Genomic DNA, 23,115 nt, shown 5'->3' with positions numbered 1-23,115 from the left:
TCGTCTTCCAGGAGGGAGACTCGCTCACTTCTACTCGAGATTTCCCACTTGTCTTTTCAACAGCTCACCTAGTCATCAAGGCTTTCAGCCCATTACTCTGTACACTATTGATCTTGTACAGGTCCTGGTCCACTCGACTGCAGGCCGACTATTCCCGGTCCCTCTCCAGCACGTCACTTTTGTTAACACACTTTTCTCCCACTCCACAAAACCACCATGGATTTGAATGTCCAGGGACTTCTCGTGCTCGCTTGCTCTGTGCCCGTAGCACTGGCAGCCAGAACGCCGGCCCCGGCCTTTCCGGCATTCGACGGATAAGTGTCGGCGAATACAACATCACCTGTGGACACTCTGTCCCGGTTACCTTCTTTATACTTCCTTCCATCACCGTGACGAGAAGTACGCACACCCTTCGACCCCCAAACTTCCTGGCTCCTCGGCTTCGAGCAACGTCGAGGCGGGGCCCAACTGGGAGGGGGAATGCACAGACAGTACCGTCAGCCATGACAGTTATCGGAAGATAGTGAGTCCTTCATCCGTGCCGCTGCTCGTCCTTCACCATGATTCCCCTCTGGCTCCTCACTCCCGCCGCATTCCCACGCACGCCCATCAACGGAAGGAATCCACGGCTGACATTTCGTGAATTCGTCAAAAGCCCGAAAGAGCCGGTCTTCTGCCTACTACGCAGCTCGTTCATTACCACAAGCGCACCTCCGGCCACTCAAATCCAAATAAGCTCGATGGAGGGCTCGAGCACGAAGTCTCAACGCCAGCAGAGCTTCTCGGCCGTCAGCGCAACTCCGAGGAAAGCAGTGCCGCGCGTCGGGATGACCTCCACGAATCTGTCCCTGGCTTCTGGGATCTGGATCAGGTCGATGCGGAGAAGATACAGGAACTGACATCCTTACCAAGCTCTTCCCGCCGTCATGACGATTCGGGAGAGGCCGCTCCGGTGACTCCGCCCGACTTCATACATTACCACACCCCGGAATCCGACTCCCCAGTGCCTTATAAGACGGTGACAATGCCCAGGACATCGCCTACAACGTCCCCCGGCTGTCCTGAAGAATCCCGGCGGTGCACGGTTTCACCACCGGGGCCTCACGCCATCCATCACATTCATGTTTTCGATTGCCGCTTCGCTCCTCAGTCTCGCGTCATTCCGGGATCCACTCCGGAGGCTGGGTCGGCCCTCGCTTCGAGTCTCCCGGGATGCCGTCTGAGGTTCGGGGAAACTAAGCACACCTACCCCCTTCAGTTTAAGGGTTACTCTGGGGTCAATCCGAGCCCTACTGTTACGTTTACTTTTCCTGACACCTACCGAGCCATTTTTTTTCTACACCAAAGGCTTCATACTTGCACTACCGCCGCTCTGGATCTCAAGCCCACCCGCGAACTTCCATCTTCTTGCTTCAGTCAAAAGACTCCGAAGGGAGCTTGCGAGCTGCGGCGTCTCCAAGCTGCCGGACGGCGGCAAGTCCCTGCCTGTGTCAGGGACAGAGCCCGGGACCTCAGCTGGAGAGTGCGTTGCCACGTCGCCCAAAGTGAAATCTAGAAGAACCATTCTGGGACATGGAAACAAACATGGAGACAGGAGAGTTATTCTTCCACGGAAGTGCACACGACATCTCTCGGCCAACTTCTTTCTGCTCTCTTCGGCCTTGCTCGACCAGGAACATGCGTACACTGTCACCCGGAAACTTCCGGACTCCTCGCCTTCAGGGAACCTCGGGGAAGGGCCTGATCGAGCGGGGGAATTCACAGTCAGTACTGCGGCCCAGGGCAAGGCTACCACGACGATCAGTCCTCCCACCTTGCCGCCGCTCGTCCTTCGCCATCAACTCCCCTTCCGCTCCTCACTCCCGCCGCATGCCCGCGCAGACCCCATCAACGGAACGGAATCCACAGCTGGCATTTCGTGAATTCGTCAAAAGCCCGAAGAAGCCGGTCTTCGCCTATTACGCAGCTCATTCATTGGCACAAGCGCACCTCCGCCCACTCAAATTCAAATAGGCTCGATGGAGGGCTCGAGCACGAAGTCTCAACGGCAGCAGAGCTTCTCGGCCTTCAGCACAACTCCGAAGAAAGCAGAGCCCGGTCTCGGGAAGACCTCGTTCATCTCCACGAATTTGTCGCTGGCGTCTGGGTTTGGATCAGGTCGGTGTGGAGAAGAAATGGCAACTAACATCCTTACCAACCTCTTCCCGCCGTCATGATGATTCGAGAGAGGCCGCTCCGGTGACTCCGCCCGGCTTCACACATTACCACACCCCGGAATCCGACTCCCCAGTGCCTTATAAGACGGTGACAATGCCCAGGAGAGCGCCTGCAAAGTCCCCGGCTGTACTGAAGAATCCCGGCGGTGCACGGTTCCACCACCGGGGCCTCACGCCATCCGTCACATTCATTTGTTCGATTGCAGCTTCGCTCCTCAGTCTCGTGTCATTCCGGGATCCACTCCGGAGGCTGGGTCGGTTCCCGCATCGAGTCTCCCGGAATGCCACGCGAAAACCGAGGACATTACCTTTAACTCTACCGATAACAGCAGAGTCACTTCGGGATCTACAAACCCCGACAGTGTGTTGGGACGGGCAACATCAGAAACCGAGGTCAACGGGAGAACCTCAGAGATCGCAGGACGTCCCGAAGGAAGTTCTGCTTGGCGTCAACCGCACTCCGCTCAGCCGCAGGGAGGCGTCCTTTGTGCTGGGGCTCCGGGTGCGAAGGTGACCGGGTATGTGGCTCAGGAGTCTCGTCACAAGCACAGCCGGCGCCGCTCAAGCCGCACTGTGATTCGATGTGTTTGGGTACCGAAGAATGATGCGGTCTTTTTCGTTCGTTCTCAAGCTTCTTGATTGGCTGTTATCTCTTGCGTTGGTGTCACAAGCACGTTGGTGTTGTGCGGAAACACTCCCGTGAGTTGACAGGGACTCGAGGGTAATTCATCTTGGCGTCAGTGAGCTGGCCCTGCAGGCGTATGGCTAATGAGACTCGCTCGTAATCCACTAGAGAGATGGCCAGGTCATCGCTTAGTATCACTGCGGCACCGTAAGGCATCTGCGTATCCAGGAGCACCCCCGTCCTCTTTCGCTTCTTCATGCTGGGGCGACAGTGTCCCCTGTAGTCAATGGTGTCTTGCAGCCGGGAGCGCAGAAGTCATAGATCGATCAGTGTGTGTTGACATATGTAATAACATGGGGATATACTGCTGTGCTCCAATAACCTGATACAGGCGTAGCTATGACGCTAAGCATGTTCAGATGATAGTTTTCCGTGTCCGCACTCAACCTGGAGCTTTTCGGGCGTTCTGAGGTATAAGCTAAAATTTCCCGGTGAGCCACACGGGGCGGACTACGAAAGGCTCTGGCAATTCTGAGTCCTGCATTCTCCTCGGTTATATCGAGAATCTTCAAAAGACTTATGTAACTGTTCCGGCATATCCTCGCTGCCCTAGGTGATCCTAGGTGCCTGTCCGTTACCACAATTTAACTCCCTGTTGTAGCTCGGCGGTCCCCGCTTTCAGTCTTGCGAACAACCATAAGTTTTCTCCACAGGGCAGAGGGGACTTCAGGTAATCGAGCACCACTGGTGGTCTTGAGGTACCTTCTCGGCAGCTCTGCAAGTTTCCCCTCGATCGCCACTGTTTCGGCAGCTCAGTGTAATTCACGATACCTATCGAGCTTGCCTTTCTAGTGTGAGTCCATCCTGCTGTGACAGCTGCCGCTCTCAGCCTTAGCCGGGGACTTGTTATAGACAGTGCAATTCCCTGGCCTCGGACAGCGGACAGCTCCAGGGAACAGTCTGTCAAAGAGAGGTGACTGATTGTGTAGTACAGCAGCTATCTTTCTTCCAGACAGTGCTGGAATGGTAAGCGCGTCCGCAGCTGCTCGCACTACCTCTAACATCAGCTGGCAACTTGGTTAGCCTCTCGGAAGAGAACTCATCATTTGGAGTGACCTCTGATTCTTCGGCACAGTTGCTTACGGTGTTGAAAAATCTGAACCTCGGTAAACGAGTTAACCCCTCCTTTCTGGTTTCTTGTGCATGAAGCAGGGCAGCTGAAATGCGTCTGAACAGCTCCCAGCGTAGGACAACCAACAGCAAGCCCCACGGCGCCAGTTCAGATAGGGAAAGTGTAGCCTGCAGGGATGCGGGCCTAGCAAGCAATGTTGTGTTTCAGGCTTGCTCCTATTAAGGCTCGCTGACGGGTCTGACAGGAAACGAAGACATGGTAGCCAAAATGGGGTCGGCAGCTGGGGCGACCAGCAGCTACGGCATGTTGTGCACCGCTATTCTCCTCCACGTCCAGTGCCTGGAGCAAATTTCAAGCAGCCACCAACTCCCCGAGACCGCCCGAGGTGCAGAGGTTCCCAGGGAGACGGGTTGCGCCTGGCGGTGATTCCGCTGAAGTCGTTCCGCTGGACTCGGGTCAATCTGTGGGCAAGCGGGATTGATGTCCTGCTTCAGCAGGGACCAAGGAGATGAGCAACATATAGGGAATTTTTACCTTAGGACAGAGCAACTAATCACCCAATCCGATGAGGTGTCGGTTTGCCAGGAACTCTCCCTACTCGAGTGATGGACAGAGGCGATGACTGTCGCCTCGAGATTGTCGTCTGGTGTGGCGAGTGTACGAAACCCGCTCGCGGGCTCTGATACACTAGCTGGTTACTACTGGTCATCCGAAGCACGTCAAAGCGAAGCCCTCCGGTCATCCGTGTCGTGACGCGGCCCTTCTTGCTATGTACATGTAAGCTCATACATAATATATATCTCTCTCGAGCCATACATGTGCATGTATGTCTTGCTGTATGAAGGAGTTCTTCTATATTGTTTCAGTTTATTCTCTTTTCTTTGTCCATCCCTCCTCCGTTCTTTCTCTCTTCCCACTTCACAGAGTTGCCTCTTCATCTTTCTCCCTCTCTGTTTTATTGCTATTCTTTTCGCAGGTCTCGTGAGCCTATGTGGAACTTTAGTATCTCCCCTGGTTAATGCTGAGAATGTCTGCTCTGTCGCTCGAGGGCTCCGTCACGTCTCCAGGTCACGACTGCAGAGTAGAGCGCGCGGCGAGACTGCTCCGGGTACGAACACAGTGGAGCTGGGGGCTAAAGTAAAGGGTCTCCTCACTTCACGTGTACGAACTCGGAGACACTCAGCCCTGCGTCGAAGGAATGAATGGAAACCAGTTGGCAGAATTCCATGTTTACAACTCTGGGACTGACTGCGACTCCAGTAAAGAGAAGATGCTAAATCTTAGAGAGATTGGGGCCACGTTCGTGGAGACCCTACAAAGAGTGGTCTGTTGGATCAGCCGCCAACGTGCGAACCGGGTTTACACATTCCAGTACGGTGTGAAAACATAGGTAGAAAAGCACCTGTGCTACCATGCAAGCCGCAACTAGCACGGCTTCGAAGGATGAAAGCCTTCTTCCCGGGAAGTCCTTTTCCTGGAACTAAAGTTTCTTGCACAACTGTTATCATGGTGCTGAGGAAGAATACAAAAACGGCGGTCACAAACCCAACGTTTGGTGCCAGCACAGTGAACGCCACCATGGCGGTTTCCAGTAAGTGTCCTGGCAATCACGCTTTGTACGTAAGGCACCGAGGCGCTCTGCAACGAGGAAGAACCAACCGAAAGCGGGTTGGGGTTGAACGGCACGTGCCCCCTTGTGGCTGACGGAGACCCCAGAAGAATTGTTCTTCTGTCGCGGCCAGCAGGCCCAGATAGGCCTTGGGTCACACAGCCCTGCAAAGAAGGCCGCTGCGGCCTTACAGACTGTAGGACTACTCGTGAGGATTAAGACACAGCGGTCGGTCAGCAGGATATCGTCGAGTAACGCCGGCCTTACTATGCGTTATGCACGGACCACTCATCTGTCGTCCTCCACGGGATCATGCTACTGTTCGTCTCTGCGGGAAGGCCGGGGAGGCTGGATGTCCGGAGAAACGCTATGACGCGCTCAGACTAGTGAGCCGTACCGCTTCTGGCTCCCGCATAGCGTTGAGGATGCTTCCCGAAATCGCCTCTCTTGCCTGACCCGAAAGTATCAAACCACGCAACAACGGCGTGGTTTGGGTCTACTCCGTTTGGCGGCTCACTCGGCAGTGTGGGTCGGCCTTCGTACAAGATCGGGCGTGACCCCTGAGATGTCTCGCTGGTGCATTGCTGCAAGGCCGTGCGAACAATGGACTGCTACACAGAGCGCAGCCGAGAACCGAAGGAGACAATGAACTGCCAGCGAAGAGAAGGATACCGGCAAAAGTGAAGAGATGGCAAGACAGGGAAGAGCACCGGAAAAAAGAGCCGGCTTGCAGGAAGGTGAAAAAGCTCTGTTCGGACGCTCGGCGAGAACTGCACTTCCAAAGTTCTCAACCCTGGACGCAACTGGCCCTATTGGGTTGGCTGGTTTTAGCGCGTTCCGGCACAGTGGGATCACTCGCGTTGTCACTCCGGGCCAGTTACTGAGTTTCCTCATGGCGGTTCGGCACTCTGGAAATCTGTCCAGACTGCCACGCGTGAATAACCGCTGAGTGGCTGCGTCGCTGCCCGGTGCGTCTGCATTCGCTCCGTAGTCTCTCGGCCAAGCGCTGCAGCTCTTTGGGGCCATCTGAGTCAGTCTGTTTTGCATCCTTCTTGGAGTCTAAGAGCTTGTGCGGGGTCACTGGCTGCCGTCCCAGCTCCCTTGGGTAGATAGAAGTCAGTAAACTGCGGATCCGTGTGTCGGGAGTTAGAACTGAAGGAAAGAACCTTCGAAGTAGCCGATGGCTGATTCATCGAGTTGCGCCTGTCTGCAGCTCGGGCACACCGTAAGTGATCCACTGGGGTGTGAGGCTACGGCCCGATGAGGCAGGCTATAATGATCACTTGTCCCTATTTTCTCCCATCAGCTGGACTAAAGGAAGGGAGAGGCAGCCCAGCTGCCTCTCCACCTTCCCGTGACTAATGCTCTCATTTTGCCGGCGAAATATCTGGTCAGGGTTCTCTGCATATATTTTATCCTGTCGGCGACGGCTCTCGTTCCGACATTGGTCTCACTTTGCATTTGCCTATGCATGGGCATAACTGGATCCACCCCATACACGATGGAGTAAGACTACCGCCGTGTCGTCGGGTGAGGACTGATACGATATGCAAATGCACTCGTGGAACGGTAGCTGTCCCAGTCCCCGCCCTTTTCCATAATCAAGCACGCATGCGAATTCCACAGCACTTCCATAATGCTTCAACGATAGCGCTAGCCTGCGAGTTACACGGCGAGATGCCTAATTTACGAATACCACAAGAGAACGCCAGTTCATGAATGAACTTCTGCGTTATCAGTCAGGATCGCCGCGAACAACAGTACTGACAAACTGAACAATCCGTGATGACTGCAGCTACTCTCTCGGCATTGACGTTGCTGACAGGCACTACCTCGGACCATTTGAAGAAGTGGTCGATCATTACTAGGACATGCGAACTATATTCCTAGTCCATCCGAGTGGCCCCTAAGCGTCTATCGCCCACGTGTGGAAAGATCCCGGCTTCGACAGGTTAGTACGTAAGTGAATACGAGCTGCTGTCTCCTTTCGTGTGCACAGTTTCCTCCGTGCACACGAAAGGCAACCTTGCACCAAACGTGTGATACCATCCCGCAAGGCAGGCCAGGTATATCTGCCCCGTAGCTGGATGTATATTTTGTCTGCGCCGAGGTGCGACCCTAGTGGTCTCAGATGAAGGAAAAGTGGTAGGCCACATCGCACTTCTGACACCTAAACTGTTAGCCTGCACGAGAGCGTTCCTGGCTCACGAGTATCGGTGGGTTCGTACTGTGTCGCCACGAGGTGGCAATGTGGCTTCGTACGAGATTCAATCTGGGTTCCAGGTTCATTTCCACAGGGCCGATGAGACTTCGGCGCAGTCGGTCGTTCTCACTCCCTCCACGACAAGCAGGCCACCGTTAAGGGAGAATCAACACTCTCTCTGACCCCTCGACTGCTAAAAACCGTTGCTCACCCGTCGCAAACCAGCATCCGTCCGGGCGTAATACTAGAGTACCGGCGCCACTTCCCTGTCACATGCTACCCGTTAACGGATACGTGGTCGCTCTTCGGGCGTGTGAGCTTCCATAAATCCTCCCCTACTTTTACTGGCAACTCCCTCGTTGCCACTCTCAAGACTCGCGCTTCTGTGAGTCGGGACAGTAAGCAAGAACAGGCATGCATATATCGAATAGATTGACTCCAGATGAGTCCATCAGAGAAAAATGTGCACAACAGTCGGAAGATCTCGGTGGGTTCCGGCACACCCATCAGAAAAGGTCACTCCCGAGTGTCACCCTGGCAGCTCGGCCCCGTTGGACTACCCGTACCGTCACATGTCGTCAGCGCCTCAGTATTCTTGGCATGCTGGCGCTTTGGGTACTGGTGTTGCCGTAGATGGTCAGCTCTTGGGGGCCTGCGTCGGTGCTCGGCGCTCTTGGACTACTCCTTGTCAGGAAGCTAGAACTCCTTGGTGCTATTGGGTCGGCTGGTGTCAGCGCGTTACGGCACAGCGGCATTACTCGCGTTGTCACTTCCGGGCCACTTACCTTCTCAAACTGAGTGCGTGCTACAGCTTGTGGTGTTACAGACCAGAGGCACCTGTCTCCTAAGGAGAGACCGCGCCCGTCCGCCGTCAGGAATACCTGGTACATCTGTGATGTAGCCTGCCAGTCGATAAGAGTGAGGCGCGGGCGGCATTCGAGTTTCCGTTGAGGTGGTAAGACGGTCGAAAATAAAAGCTAATCCTTCCAGGAGTCTCACACAGCGGAGCACACTCGCTGCCCTGACGGTCTTCTTCTCCTGCCGTTTGCAGCTTCCAGCTACAGCGCCGCGGCCTGGCCAACCCGTCACTGCTTCATTCTCCATTCGGCAAGGAGCCTTGGCAGGCTGTTTGTCTCGAAATTTAGTTCGGCCCCACTTTTGTAGAGCCCACGGTAACATCGCGAGACCATTCACACCAGGTCCTCCAAAAAGAATACGCGTCCGGTGGAAGCATTGACCACTGCCCGATCATGGAACAGCACAACACTCCCTGCCTGGAATCGGGTGGAGCATGACCCGCTCCAGACCTGCTAGAGCTCTTCACAGGACGATTACTTACGGACATCTTCGTGATGCTCGCCTCTCTTTCGTCCGCTTTTTCTGCCCTTGAGTTTGCAAACCAACACATCCAGCAGAGCTCTCTACTGGACTCACTTTGACACGTTTCCACACGGCCCAGTGAGTTCTCTCCAATACACAGACTGTTTCACGGACCTGAGCGTCCCACCATGACCGGCGAGGACACTGTGTCTCAGTACCTCTTGTCAGTGTTCACTCTCCACTGTGGCTGCCTGGCCGACACCCAAACCGCCCGGCACGAACGAGCGGAGCAGCAGCAAAGAAAATGGAAGAGAGAATGACAAAAAAGGATAAACAAATGAATGACAAGGCTCCTCAAGTCGCTCAAGAACACACATCCTACCGAAGAAGCTCTGGTCTTCCAGTCTTTTTGTCTTTTCCGTGAGCTTGTATATGCAAACAAGGATGCGTGTGGTTGCTCACTGTCTATATACGCGTGTCGTGAGCACTTCGGAACATGACTCCTTTGAAAATGTCATGGAAGCCGTTACGACTGTATTCGAGCCGGCGGAGTGCCATGACTACTTTGTGCAGTCATCAATTGACAGTAGCTCTAGGTCTGAAACATCGAGGTCTTCACAATCGTAGTGCGAGGCAACGTACTTCAGTGCGTCTTTCACCTTCAAATTCATCGGCATAGTGGTTCCCCCTGAATCGACGTTCTTGCCCTCACAAAGGTTGCCCGTTCTGGTACTCTTCACTTTAGCGTCCGAATAACCCTTACTATTTTGCCGGTCCTCCAGTGAATCTTCACTTCTTTTGTTTGAAGATGAGAGCAGCTGCTGTTGGAGTTGTGCAGAAAGAAGAAAATCTTGTTCTAGTAGGATTTGCTCGTTCAGCGTAGATGACAACCTGCCTTCAACAGCCTTTTCTAACACGTCTCGGTGCGCTGTCAACAGCATCCCCCTTTCTCCTTTCGAGAGAAGAGAGTCCCGGATGATCTGCTTCTCGGTCTCCAGGAAATTAGGATCGATATCAGAGTACCGAAGAAACCGTGGCCGGGTAGCTATACACTGCATGGCGAGTAGCTTAGCTAGCAATTGCATTTTCATGTGTACATTAGTATCCGCCGAGTTACCTGCAAGAGTTGAACTCCCTCGTTTATCTTCTGCGTCGGTGGAGAAACTCTTCTTCGGCATCCTCCATCTGAGAACGACTACAGCTCCTGACCTACCTACATTCTTTCCAGAAAAGTGATTATGAATATACGACCCTACGGCGTAGCAAGAAGGGTAAGAGGAATCCTCCCTGTGGTTTTCGAAGGCTAGACTACCAGGACCAGTCATAGGTCGGACTGGCACCGTCAACCCCCTGCATCGGGAGATCTCGATGGTCTCGCCGAACTGCTGGGATAGAAGGGAAAGGATTTCTCTCAGTAATATAGTAGGGCGACTGAGGGTAACTGAGTCCTCACTCCCGGTGCTATTGTTTCTACATACTGACGACGGTGAAGGTGTCTCTCGTTCATCGCTACTCCGGACCCCAGGGCCAACTGTGTCTCCAGCATCGATTTCATGTTTCGGCGATGATGTCTTACCAATACTTAGACCATCGGCATCCAGTCCGCTTTCTTCTACGTCGTCTGGGCTTATTGGAGTATTCTTCAATAGCTCCAACAATCCGGCGTTTTCTTCTTTTTTTCTCTCTTGCTTCTGCCTTTCTTCTTCTGGCCCTCTTCCACCTCCTCTCCTGTCTTCAGAACCCAAAGAAGATGATGAGAAGGAAAAAGATGACGACAGGGAGCTCTCTCCAGAGGTGGGAGTGGTACCTACTCGGCCTGGAGCTAACAAAAGCTGAGCCAGAGCTCGTCCCGCTAGCTGGGCGAAGGCAACGAAGCGAGGATGTCTAGACACGAAATCTGTGTCGGAATTTACCTCAACTAAGCTCGTTACAAGAGTGTTCTCTGTAGCGAGCGTCGTGATGGATATCAAGCCCTCTCCTGGGACTCTGTCAGCTGATCTGGTATTGCCGCGAGCAATTCCACGCTTCCGTAAGTACACCACAGCGGATTCAATATCCTGAGACAGTCCAACAAGAAGAACAGGAACTACAGGTATGCCAAGGCGGATGAAGAGGAAATCAGGAGCATATCTGACCACTTCAGATACTTACGTTGTAGCTGCGACGCATCAGTGTATGGACATTTCTCTGCTGGAAATATATAAGTGTGTTCCCACGCATGTATAAAAAACAGCCTACAAAAGAGAGATGGTACATACGAATGTAGCACTGCACGCCTGAGTGGATTGCCGCGACTTGACATACGCATGACCGCCGTTCACCTATGGAGATGTGTGCAGACAGAGTGACACAGAGGTGTACGCACGTCACCTTCCACGTGCAGAACGTACACAGAATGCCACAATCTCCCCTCAGAAGTAGACACCATTGCGCGGGAATCTTAGCTGAACCGTATACGGGCTACACGCGCGACACAGTACACATATGTATATGTATATGCCTGTATACACTGACTGCACATACCCAGTTGGAGGCCTCAAGAGCTTTGCGACATTCTCCAATGCTCACACCGCCAGTGCGAGATCTGAGAAGTTTCACTTTTGATGGAGAAGAGTGTGAACAACTGGAAGAGACGCCTATGTTGACAGGCAGGTCTTTCTCTGCGCCGCGTGCCGAGGCTGTTGACGCATAGCTGTCTCCGCTACTCTCGTTGTCCTCTAGGGAAGAGGATGAAGTACTATCTTGGGCTAGCCGAGATACAGGCGACGCCGAGGCAGTATAGCATCGGACAGCGGTCGGAGCGGAAGAGAGAAGAGAATGTAAAGGAGAGTGAGCATACAGCTCTGCGGACCGCGTTTTCAGAACGGGAGGAGATGAGAAAGACGAGGAAGAAGACAAAGAAAATGAAGAAGGCTGACACGAAGAAAGTGAAGAAGACGCGACAGACGCACGGACAGCGAAGTAACAACTAAAAGAAGAAAACGGAAAGATTTGCTTGGGCTGTGACGCAGATGTGCATCGATGCGTAGTCCGTTGGCTACGGCGACTTCGGACAGTGAAGAAGGAAAAGGATGTGAGACTTCTTGGTGGACAGGGGTAGGCAGACGAGAAGAAGCGTGGCGAAGAAAACAAGTAAGAACGAAGCAACGTAGTGGTCATTTTGACCTTTTAAAAACAAGCGCAAAGTGGAAGAACAGAAGGGCACAGAAGCAACAAGGACTGCGAGGTAGGGAAGAATGCAGTTGGTGAAAACGACTCAGAGACATGAGCGGGAGAGGGCGAGGGAGCGGAACAGCAGCAAAAGAAAAACAAGAGAGGGAAAGCAGGACAGAAAGCAAGGGGAAGAAGGAAACGAGAGAAGAAAGAGGAAGTGAGAAGGGAAGGGCTTAAAAGAGACTCGATGTTGAATGGTAGCGAAGGACAGGTAGGACGGGAGACAGAGCAAAAGCAACGTGACTTTTCTTCTTCTTTGGGACTTCACTACTCTTGTAAGAATCTCCCTCTCTTGATTAGCAATCTCTTCTCCCTATTCTTCACTCTTCCGTTGCTTGTAGATACGACATCCACCAGCATTCTTGGTCTGTCTCGCCATCCGTATCTTGTCTTCTATGTCTTCTTTACCTTTGTCCAGCAGTAGACATAAATCACCTCGCCACACCGGGAAAGGAGGCAACAACTAACCGAAATCCTCTTCTTGCTTTGCTTTCCCCTCAGCACTTCCCTCGCTTTCCTTCTCTTAGACAATCGACATCCTTTTCTCTTGTCTCGTATAGCCGTGTGTGCCCCGGTCCTGAGATGGTGCGCATGCGTAGACTGCAGCTCACCTGAAACGCCTTCGACTAAGAAAGGTCCTTTTTCTTGTAACACTCTTCAGCCTTCGGGCGTGGCAGAAGAAAAAGGGAGCGAGACATTTTACCTTCTCATATAAGGAGCCGTGGTTCCGGAATTTGATCGCAGCTTCTCCTCACACTGAGTGTGTTGATCTTCGAGACCGACAGCGACTTTTCTCTTCGTCAAACGCTGTCATCTCGAAGTCGAGGCTACTCTCGATCTTCTTTCCTTTGCGGCTGCCATGTTAGCGTGTACCTTCAACACTCAGGCTGCGTTCTTTTCTGAGTATGCGTAACCAGCCATCCCGCGAATTTTTTCCGGAGAATGACTTGCGTCGTGTCTAGTGTGCGTCCAGTGGCTATTTACGAATGACTGAAAGAAGCGCAAGTCCTTCGCTTTCTTCTTCAGAAAGCTACGGTCTTTACTCACCTCCTCCGTCTTTTTGTACACATTACGCGCATTGAGGTTCTCTCTTCTTTCTTCTCGTTCTCGTATATTACACTCAGCTGCCCTGTACACCTCCACGGAGACATTTGAATTTTTTGCGGGTGTCCTTGGCGTACCAGGCAATCTCCGTTCCCTTTTCCATCAAGAAGGCGGAGGAGGTACTCAGGAGTTTCCGGGGATTTCCTTGGCCGAGTTAAGGCTCTTTGAAGGTTTCCTCTTTCTTGCTGTTTGCTTCCCTGACGAAGAGCGATGTTCCCAAGGAAAGGTATCGGTGAAGCTACTCCAGCCATGAACTCCCTCGACTGTCTTCCCATAGCTTCATGGAAAAAAAAAATCGTAATAAGCTCTTCCAGTCACTAAGCACGGAAATGAGGACTGGCATCTCGAAACCACTCAACATACGACGTTGCCGCGCGAGCAGGGGAAGTCATTTCAAGTGTACTTACACCGTGAGAGGAGGTATCCACTGCAGCTGTCTTCCTTTCAGCGACTGCTTCCAGGACCAAAAGGATTTTCTTACATTTCCGTCTCCGTTTACCTTTTTTAGCCTAACCCTTTTTCCTACCTTTTCAACCGATGAAAGGAAACCAAGCAAACAGTTCCACGCTAATCAGCTCGTATCTTTTCTATGGTGAATGTGAATTTTCCCAAGAGAAGACCCTGGATACTTCTTATCTTTTCTCCTAACTCAGCGGTAGCAGTATTAGTGATCCTATGGGCAATAGTTGTGTATGGATCTCGCCTTTCTCTCCACTTCTGCTCTCTCGTCGGGCTCTCCCTTCTAGTCTTATCGCTGGAACATCATGCTTCCTTTTCCGCTCTATTTTCATGCTCTTTCGCTCTTCTTCTTCTCTAGTTTACTAGTTCTTGCGCTGTAGGTGAGTCTCCCTCAATCGCTTCTCTCGTCTTCTTCCTTCCTCCTGCGATTCCGACTTCCCACATTCGCAGTTTTCTGCTTCTTTCTCATCTAGTCGTCTTTATTTGTGCTTTGTTTCGAGTTCATGAGGAGATCTGTTGAAGCAGATATCCTTAGAGTTCGTTTTCCTCTCTCTAGCTGAAGGATGACGATACAAGTTGATCTCCGGAGTGTCTCTGAATTCTTCGCTAAGAGAGGTTGCATTCCCTCAGCCAACCCAGATCCTTCATGGAGCGGTTTACGTGAGATTTTAGTCAAGAGTGATGTCTACTTTTCAAAGTTAAGGCTCCATTCTGTTCTGTTAGCTTTGCCTATTGATGGGGCAGGTGAATCTCTCAAGCGCGGTCTGCTTCATAGACTCTACAGAGCTGAGAAGGAGGTCATGAAGCAGAACAAACCAAACACGAATGATAAAGTAGAAAGCGAGAGGCAAGAGAAGACGAAGAAGAACATCAACCATAAACGTGCTGATGGAAGAGAGACTCCCGAGGTCCACGATTCCGTTTCTCTTCGTAAGAAGGATTCCAGAGAGGTAGACGGGAGTCGTGAAACATTTTTAGGTCTGAGGCAAGCGGGGGAAAAAGACTTTCAGAAGTCATCAGGAGGTAGCAGTAGTTCTTCCTCTGTATCTCCTACCCGACGACGTCTGAAGCATGGAGCGGGGTACCATAGTGACGCTAATCTTCAGGGGTCAACGGATTCTCATGTTACAAACAGCACTAGTCAAACTAAAAGCCATGGAAGAGGAACAACAAAGGAGAACGAAGAAGGCCGTGTGGGAATCAACTATCGCAAAGATAAAATCTCATCAAGAGATGCAGAAGGAGAAGCGGAGTATGGTGATATGAAAAGTAAAGAACAGGGAAAGATAGGAGGGCCGGGAGAGGAGAAGCATAAGAAAACATTGCTTGAGATGAGTGCTCAGCATGAAAAAGGAAGAAAAGAAATTGAAAGAGTACGTCAGACCATCGTGGGTCATGGGTGAAGACAGGGACTATGGCGGAAGGAGGGGAAGCGTTTTCTTTTTCTCCTTTTTTATTCCTCTTTTGTTTTGCTTTTCTACCAACTTCCTCGCGATGTCTGCTTTCAGCTTCTTCGTTCTCGAGAATTTCCTCACCCGGTCTGACTTTTTAGTCTCGTGGAGAGCCCTGACCTATCATAGCCGTTTCACTTTCCTTCCACTCATTATCAAGAAAGTACATTACATCATCCCCACCATCTACAGTCTTCTTCCTTGCTGCTGTCTCTGTCCGTATACACGTGTATCTCTCACTCTGTCTTAGTTGGGAAAAACAGCGTGTTCGTTCAATACTGATGACACATGAGCGTCGAGGTACGTTGAAGCTCTTTCAGTCTTAGAACACCAGCGTTACGCTCGAAACAAAAACACTTGAGTGAAGATGAAAAAGCTAAGGAGTTTGTTAATAAGTGGGTGCGGTGGCATCCCTGTTCCGCTCGTTTTGCCTTTCTGTGGTTACTTCTTTTCCTTACAATGCTGTTATTGGCAGATCGATATGCTTCGATGTCTGTCTGTGTTTTTCTCGTTTCTTTTCATCCAGACAATCAATTTGATCACACATCCAGCAAGGTCAGGCTTTCTTTTTCTTCTTTCTGAGTATGGAAGGACAACCGGGGTGGCAACTCAAGTTCTCCCTCAGCCTGCTCGTTTCATTCCTCGATTTATCTTTCCTGAGTTAGATAATTCTCTTTTTGGTCGCTGTAGAAGAACGTCTTCTTCATTGAAGACTCATCGTCCTCGTCACGGCGACAAGAAAAGGACAGACGAAGTGTCTTCTTCATATACCCATGACAGCACACCATATCCTTCTTCTTCTTCCTCTTCTATCGCTTTCACAACAAGCCTTAGCGGTCACTATGATGATCATCCTCATAGTTATAATAATAGGAGTCGAGATGAAGGTCGAGATACTCTCAAGAGTTCGTCGACATGGACTGTTGGCTCGAGAAGAAAAGATGAAGCAGATGATGAAATCGGAAAAGAAGAGAATGGAGAAAGAAGAAGGAACCGCGGGGACGAAGTGGATAATAGTACTTGTCATAGAAGTACTAGCACAAGTGGAAGAAGAGACGGAGAAGAGGAAAGAAATAGAAGAGAAAGTGAATCTTTGCCTCCAAATTTGGAACACCTTGTCTTCGCCTGTCCACAGAGTGGTATTCCCGATTGGACCTGGAAGCCTGTTGCAGGTGCACTCGTCTCGTTCGAGCAATTCGACGATAGAGAAATCTCCTTCGTTTTCTGTCATGCCTCACTACCTCCTGATGCGCGTCACCAACTGGTAACCTACAATACCACGGTACTTCACATAGCTTCTACGTTGGCTTCCTGTTACAACTTGCACAGTCTTCTTCTTGGACCGATAGACGATGATAACAGCATTCACCTCTTTAGGGTATCCGCCTTAGGCGTCTATATATGCCCATACGTAGACAAACAGATTCTTCACATAGTTATGCACACCGCTATGACTATGCAGCTGGGTGACATCAGTCTCTTTTTTTTAGGTATATCTATGTACATGTGTATGTGTGTGTCTACCTATGGACATACGTATATACAGTGGCACCCTAACCTACGAAGCCACCCGACTCCACTTTCACTCTGTTTCTCATTACTCTCTGTTTGTCTTGTCACTGTATATATTTATGCTTATCGACCTGTCGGTTTATAGGTATCTGTCTATCTGCGTATATAGCTCTATTAGTCTCTGTGTATCCGGGTAGCCCACTATATCAGTATAACGTCTATTTCTTATTGCTTCGTCACAGTTTTTTCTGCTTACAGGCCTACACTTGTGCAGATGTTTAGACTCCCTGTACCGGAGCCTCCACACGAGAATGAGTCTGCATATCTCTACGTAGTAGCGCTCCGACAAAACTGTCCCCCTGAAAAGGATAGTGGATGCCGCATGCCCGTCGTCTCCTTCCGTACTATTTTTCCTGATATATCTACTGGAGGTGGATAGGCTGTAGGCCGGGTGACGCTTGTTTCATTTCCCTTGTCTTTGCTCTTACCGTTCAGATTCGAGTGTTGATAATGCGAGTGATTGCCACAGCTTTCTGTTGGTTTCAAGCAGGTGATCGTCCAGGGAGAGGAAAGAAACTTGTGAGTACCAAAGGCGTGGTGATTCCTTTTTTCCCTGATGCAGCAAGGTCTTTCCTTACTGATAGATCTGGACTAGGGTTGGCATGTCATTATGATACATCTGAAGAACATACAGATTCTCACAAGCCGGATGCATGTGCATGTCATAGGCGTTTAGATACGTTCCTTACTAACTTTTTGGAGCGCAGAAAAGAAAGAGAACTTCGCAAGAAAGGAGTTGGAGGAGGACAACGAAGGAAAAGTACGACCAGAGTAGGACGGGGAGATAATGGTAGGAGAGGAAGAAGGAGAGGAAGTGCTTCGAGGAATCTTCAGAAGAACAGGAAAAATGAGAAGAGTTCTTCAGGCCACACGTCTAACAGGAGATCAGGAGATGATGAAGAACAAGAAGACGACAAAGAGGGAGAAGAAGAAGAAGAAACAGAAGGAAAGGACGATAGAGGAGCAGTAACTCCGGCATCAAGTGAAGAAGAGGACAGGGAAGAGGACGATGAAGGTGATCTAGCGTGGAGAGAAGTAGCAGATGACTTTGTGTTCTATGGGATCTCCGATGCTAGATTCATTCAAGCTTGGACCAAGAGAGGAGAACAACTCATACCTGATAAACCGATGACATCTATTCTTGGACTGGTGAGTCATAGGTGGGAGAGGAGTAGAAAAAAGGAAAGGACGAAGAAGAAGGATTAGCTAGGGCTGTGGAGTTTCAGACAAGAGAACCAGATATCCAGGATGATGCTGTTTGTTTTCCTCTAAGTGGAGAGATACTTCATCAACAGCTTTACTACTACCGAGAATATTTCCTCTCTTTCCAAGTCCTTGGTGACTACCATGGCAATGGGGTGGTATGCACGTACGTCCATATATCTGTGATGAGCTTGTCTGTAGAATTTGATCGAGAGGCGTCGTACATGATATATCTTTATCGATTTGCTATGCCTTAAGGCTGTCCTTCTTGTTCACTGACTTTCCAGGAAAGACGACAGGTCAAGTGAGATATGAAAACGGATTCTCCACAAGCGGCAGGGCGCTGGCATCTTCTAAGTTACACGACCTGCATGAGAACCCGTCCTGTATTATTCTTCGGTTCTCTGCTAAGATACTCACAATTGCCGCACGGTGTCTGTACACGTGTGCAGAGATTGTACGTTAGGTTAAAGTATCCTTACAAGAAATGTATGATGAGCAATGCGCACGCAGTGTGTGGATGTCTCTCATATATGCGAGAGTATGGTAGGCGTGTCTGTGTTCGGGTGCAGCATCAGTAGATCCCCATGTGCAGAGTCGTATCAGCAGGCCGTGTACAAACATATATATATATATATATACATCTACGCCCTTGAATGCTGTATAGACCGAGTCAGTTCCCGACTTGAGGCTTCATCTTCTGTAGCATTGCGTAAGTGTTCGAGTACGCATGGGTCGGTCTCAGTAGTATCTGTCCCTTGTACGTATTTCACCGGGGCGATGTATGTAAGAGTCAACTCAAGACCCCTGGAACAACCACCTCTGTATAGTAGACATCTTTTCATATGTCTATCTCTCTCTGTATATATATATATATAGCTATGAATATACGTACATGTAGTCACGGTAATGTGAGGCGGACCTTGTTTGTCGGAATTCTCCAGTTTAGCAGGAATTTGACAGGAGTGCAGGAGAATCCTTCCTCGACGTCCAATGCAAGTGGTGTCAAGGACGGTCCGACTCTAGGAGGGCCTAACACTAGCAACATCGAGGCTCAGAGTCTTAATCTTACTCCATCAACGGGAAGCATGAATCAGAACTCCTTGTTTGCTAATGAAGACTCAGAGGACGATGACATCTTGAAGATTGATAAAAAGAAAAGAAAGAGAGATCGCATTGTGATGGAACCATCAGACTTCCCTACTCCGCCGAAATCCTCAACTCCTTCGACACCGCCATCGGCCTTTCCCACATGTCACGGCGATGGCCACGACGACCAGCCCAGGCCACAGCCGGAGCAGCTGCAGGGGGTTAGAACCGTACCAGGGAATATCTCGGACACAATGTGCTCTTCCTCGCTCTCCGCCTTCTCTACTTTTGTTTCACCAGGGCCTTCTCTCACTCACAGGACGGAGGTATCGTTGTCACTCCTGGTCTGCACACAAGAGGACGACTGACACAAACCGTACCCATACAGAATTTGCGCTTCTCTTCTTTGGTGGTAGTTTTCCGGAGTCCTCTGTTTTATCTTCATGGATGTCCCTGGGACAGCCAAGAGGAACAGGGTGTAGACAGGTAGATAGGCGTAGATCGAGCAGGCAGGCTTCCCCAAGAGGGGGAAGACTCTTTCGTCCTCACGAGGTTCCTTATCCGTCATACACCGCTGAGCATTCCCGTAGAAATTTTGATAGCCACATCTCCAGGCTCCACGCTGTGTGTGATTATGATTCGATCAACAGAAAGCCTTCTCGCTTTATAGTGAAGCGAGGAGACAGCGAAAGATGGAGTTATAGAGGAAGAAGCGTTAGACATGAGCATCCGCCTTGTTGATGTGTTGGCAGCGAATGACAAAGAAACAAGTTAAAATGAACAAGTGCATCATCTGGCGTGACAGATACCACCTACGGATACCTCGAGCTTGAAATGGTTATATACGTTGGCTCGTTTTCGTTTCCGTTTCTTTCTCTTCGCTATAAGACGAAGACGGGATTGCTCACTTGATTCTTGTTCGCACGCATATAAAGAGACATGTTTCTATGTAGATCAAGGAAACCTGTCTAGACCCTCTGCCACTTTTTATATAGACCGTCTTTCGCTTTCGTCCACAAGGAAGTCTATAGTTGTTCACATAAGCAAACCAGCTAAAGGCTGCGCCTGTTCATGTGAGGGAATTCTTTATTGTCAAGACGCCTGTGAAAGGGAATGAGGTTGCATGTGTTCTTCGTTTGGTAGGCTGCCCTTCCTCCCAAACCTTCTGGTCATACGAGTTCTTCATTCTCTTCTAAAGCATTAGAAGGGGCGAGCACCGTTCCTGTGGTAGGGCTTGATGATGAGGAGATGCCGATCCAATCAAACTGTTGCAGGACGTTTCTTTTCCGGTTTCAGTGGGCTCTTGCGTAGCCTGCTCAGTCATCTATACACACACCGTCATTTCCATGACGGTCCAAACAGACAGGCTAGGGACGTCTGCAGTGCTTACATGTATATGATATAAGGGCGAGAGGGAGATGTTTGTATGTACATGAGTATATGGATATCTTTGTCTGCGGCGACTTTAATGTGCACATGTACGCCGATGAGTAGTGCGGGTAGGATCACATTAGTGCAAGTTAGGTCATCATGAATAAAATGATCTGAACAAAAGAGCAAGAAACAGGCGGCACTTCATTTTGTTGTGAACGTTTCTTGCTCTTTTGTTTCTGCGTTTTGCTTCATACTTGGCCACCACCCGCTTTCATGATAAGAAAGAAACACTTCTGAAGGTAGAACAAAAAGGCAAAGGGGAGTGTGCTTAGTTTCCACACATTCGAAGAGTCATTCTGCATTGTCTTTCGTTTTTGTTTACAGAAAAGAGAAGTTAATCTTTAGGATTTTATTTCTTTGCGTTACCCTCCTGTCGAAGGCGGGAACTAACAAAAGAAAAAGTCTATCTCACCCTACCGGGTTGCATATTTCTTCCGCGGGACGTCTTCTCTCTCCTCTGCCTCCATCCCATCATTCTTTTCTCTCTGCTATCAGAAATATTCATGACTGCTTGCTTTCGAAAAGTAGTAGTACTACTCCTGCTTTTACGGCTGGTCGCTGAGGTTCTGGAAATGCAACATGTGCCCAGAGGGTTGATCACACGAACACGGTTCTTTCTCTTCGTGTTTTCTGTTCTCCCATTTCTTTCATCTGACTAGGTCTGAACATTTTGGATGCGTGCAAGGCGGCTTGGCTTTTGTGATCTTCTCTACATCTTCGCAGGAAGCTCGGAGCCGATACGATTCTCCTTGTATGAAATGTACATATACGCTTGCATGTCCTTCTCCTTCGCGACGTCTCCGCCTCATAGGCGTTTCCTGCGTGAGAGTTTGTCTGGACATATTGACGCCTTTCTTACAGAATCTCCTCCACTCCCTAGCTTGTGTCTCTTTCTGCGACGGACAGGTGCTTCCATCAGAAAGAGCGATACCGTCCTGTAGACAGCGCTGGTAGTGCAATCGACTTGCAAGTCTTGCTCCAGGAAACGTGCTCCCAGGGCAGTGAGATGAATTTGCTTTCTGAGTATGTGAGCTAATTATACTCTTGTGACGAAAGGTGTGACGCAGCTTTCCTTGGACTGCTAAGGATCGTATGGTTTGTTTTCAACTACGTTTTATCAGTCAAGAATCGTCTTTCCGATAACGAAGATGTCGGTGTGAACACTAAGTTTGGAATCGATCTCCTTAGGAACATGCCAGTCAGGTCTTCGAGAAGAGTACAGACTGGAGGTGCCAGCGTATATATTTCTCCTGACCACCCCCTAGTTAAGCGGGATGAGCTCTCCGTGGGTGCGCAAGGACAGCAAAGCCAGTCTGCCGCGGCCCGACAGATCAGCTAACACACCATTGACTACCCAGCATCGTCAGCAAGGAAGCGAACAGTCGAAGTGGAATGGCCGCCCACCTCGAGCGCGAGCCCAGCCTGGAAGGCAGACAGCGCGTGTTTCTGTGACAGAACGGGAGAGAACCAGCTTGTATGAAAGGAGCGCCGTGCTGCTTGTACGGATCCCCTGTTGATGCGAAACATCCACAACCGTGGAAGCGCTTGTTCCGGTTCACGTGAGCAGACGCAAGCGGTATCCCCGACTCGGTGACGACTCTTCAGTCGTCGCAGCTGCTCTCGGGAGCTTGCTTGCCCCGTGTGCTGGTGGGCGGCTCCGAGCAGCAGGCAGTACCGTAGTGTTTCGGCCACAAGAGCGGCGTTTTTTGCGGATCGCCAACGTGTCTCGTCTCCTGGAGGACGGAACCGCATTTACGCTTCCGAGAGAATCCACTATGCACTTTTGTGGTGCTCCGAGTGGTTGCTATCGACTGCAAATAGAAGTGCCAGCTAGCAGTCTCACTTCAATCGCCCTCTCTTTCTGGACGTCCGAAGAACGGGGATTGTCGTTTCTCAGCTCCGGGCTGTCCCGCAGTTTCTCGCTTGCCTCCGGTTTGGAAGGGGGCGCCCCCGAGGAGAGGGCTGCCTCTTTCGTAGTTAGGACGTGCTGGGAAGAAAGCGGCAAACAAGGCTACGTAGTTTTGTTGATACTACAGGTTCTACTGGCTTGATCCGACGCGCGAGTGCGACCCTCTGAATGCTCAGGAATACCGTCTTCGTCTCCGAGCAGTTGGTTTCCGGTCGGTCTGTGCCGCCGTCTTCCCGGCCGGAAGCCTGAGAGTCGCGCCGGCGTCTATGCTTGCTGGAGTCGCCCCCGGGGAGCCGCGGTGGGTACAGATCGCTGTAGGGCGGCTCTGGGGCGGTGTCAGGCGTGAGGACCGACGGGGAGAACCTGCGTAGTACGCGATGGTTGAGCCTCCGGATGACCCCTGTCCGCAGGTCTATCACACCATAGAACGCGCCGCCAGCATGAGAAGCGCCCGACACGATGGGGCAAGCTGTATCTAGCGCCCAACTTGCTTGACGCTTTCATCCTGTCCGTCCCCGTCAATCGAACCAGGGCAAGGTCCCCGGGGTTGAGTTCGTTCGGCTGTTTGTCCGCTGC

General features: G+C 50.8%; 2 protein-coding genes across 2 annotated transcripts; one reads left to right on the top strand and one right to left on the bottom strand.

Moving 5' to 3' along the window:
• Positions 1–8,919: 8,919 nt before the first annotated feature.
• Positions 8,920–12,982, bottom strand: CSUI_003213 (elongation factor ts protein). The gene is made up of 2 exons (XM_068063411.1): positions 11,629–12,982; positions 8,920–11,162 (listed from the first exon to the last, which is right to left on the bottom strand). The coding sequence occupies exons 1-2, from the start codon at positions 12,262–12,264 to the stop codon at positions 9,666–9,668; spliced, it is 2,133 nt and encodes a 710-aa protein (XP_067924613.1). The 5' UTR covers positions 12,265–12,982; the 3' UTR covers positions 8,920–9,665.
• A 63-nt stretch (positions 12,983–13,045) lies between these two features.
• On the top strand, positions 13,046–22,934 carry CSUI_003212 (uncharacterized protein). The gene is made up of 6 exons (XM_068063410.1): positions 13,046–15,254; positions 15,859–16,596; positions 17,340–18,053; positions 19,052–19,522; positions 20,340–20,423; positions 20,955–22,934. The coding sequence occupies exons 1-6, from the start codon at positions 14,445–14,447 to the stop codon at positions 20,973–20,975; spliced, it is 2,838 nt and encodes a 945-aa protein (XP_067924612.1). The 5' UTR covers positions 13,046–14,444; the 3' UTR covers positions 20,976–22,934.
• Positions 22,935–23,115: the final 181 nt, after the last annotated feature.

Source organism: Cystoisospora suis (genome assembly GCF_002600585.1).
Source record: "Cystoisospora suis strain Wien I chromosome Unknown contig_1406, whole genome shotgun sequence".
In the NCBI taxonomy this organism is placed as follows: Eukaryota; Apicomplexa; class Conoidasida; order Eucoccidiorida; family Sarcocystidae; genus Cystoisospora; species Cystoisospora suis.
Note: the sequence above shows the minus strand (reverse complement) of the source record. Positions and strands in the feature narration are given on the sequence as shown.

Coding starts and splice junctions, on each gene's coding strand:
- CSUI_003213 (XM_068063411.1), bottom strand. CDS start 12,264: ATGACCACTACGTTGCTTCGTTCTTACTTGTTTTCTTCGCCACGCTTC. Junction 11,163..11,628: donor CTCTTGAGGCCTCCAACTGG/GTATGTGCAGTC, acceptor GGACTGTCTCAG/GATATTGAATCCGCTGTGGT.
- CSUI_003212 (XM_068063410.1), top strand. CDS start 14,445: ATGACGATACAAGTTGATCTCCGGAGTGTCTCTGAATTCTTCGCTAAG. Junction 18,054..19,051: donor TGACATCTATTCTTGGACTG/GTGAGTCATAGG, acceptor GGAATTCTCCAG/TTTAGCAGGAATTTGACAGG. Junction 19,523..20,339: donor CTCTCACTCACAGGACGGAG/GTATCGTTGTCA, acceptor TTCGTTTGGTAG/GCTGCCCTTCCTCCCAAACC.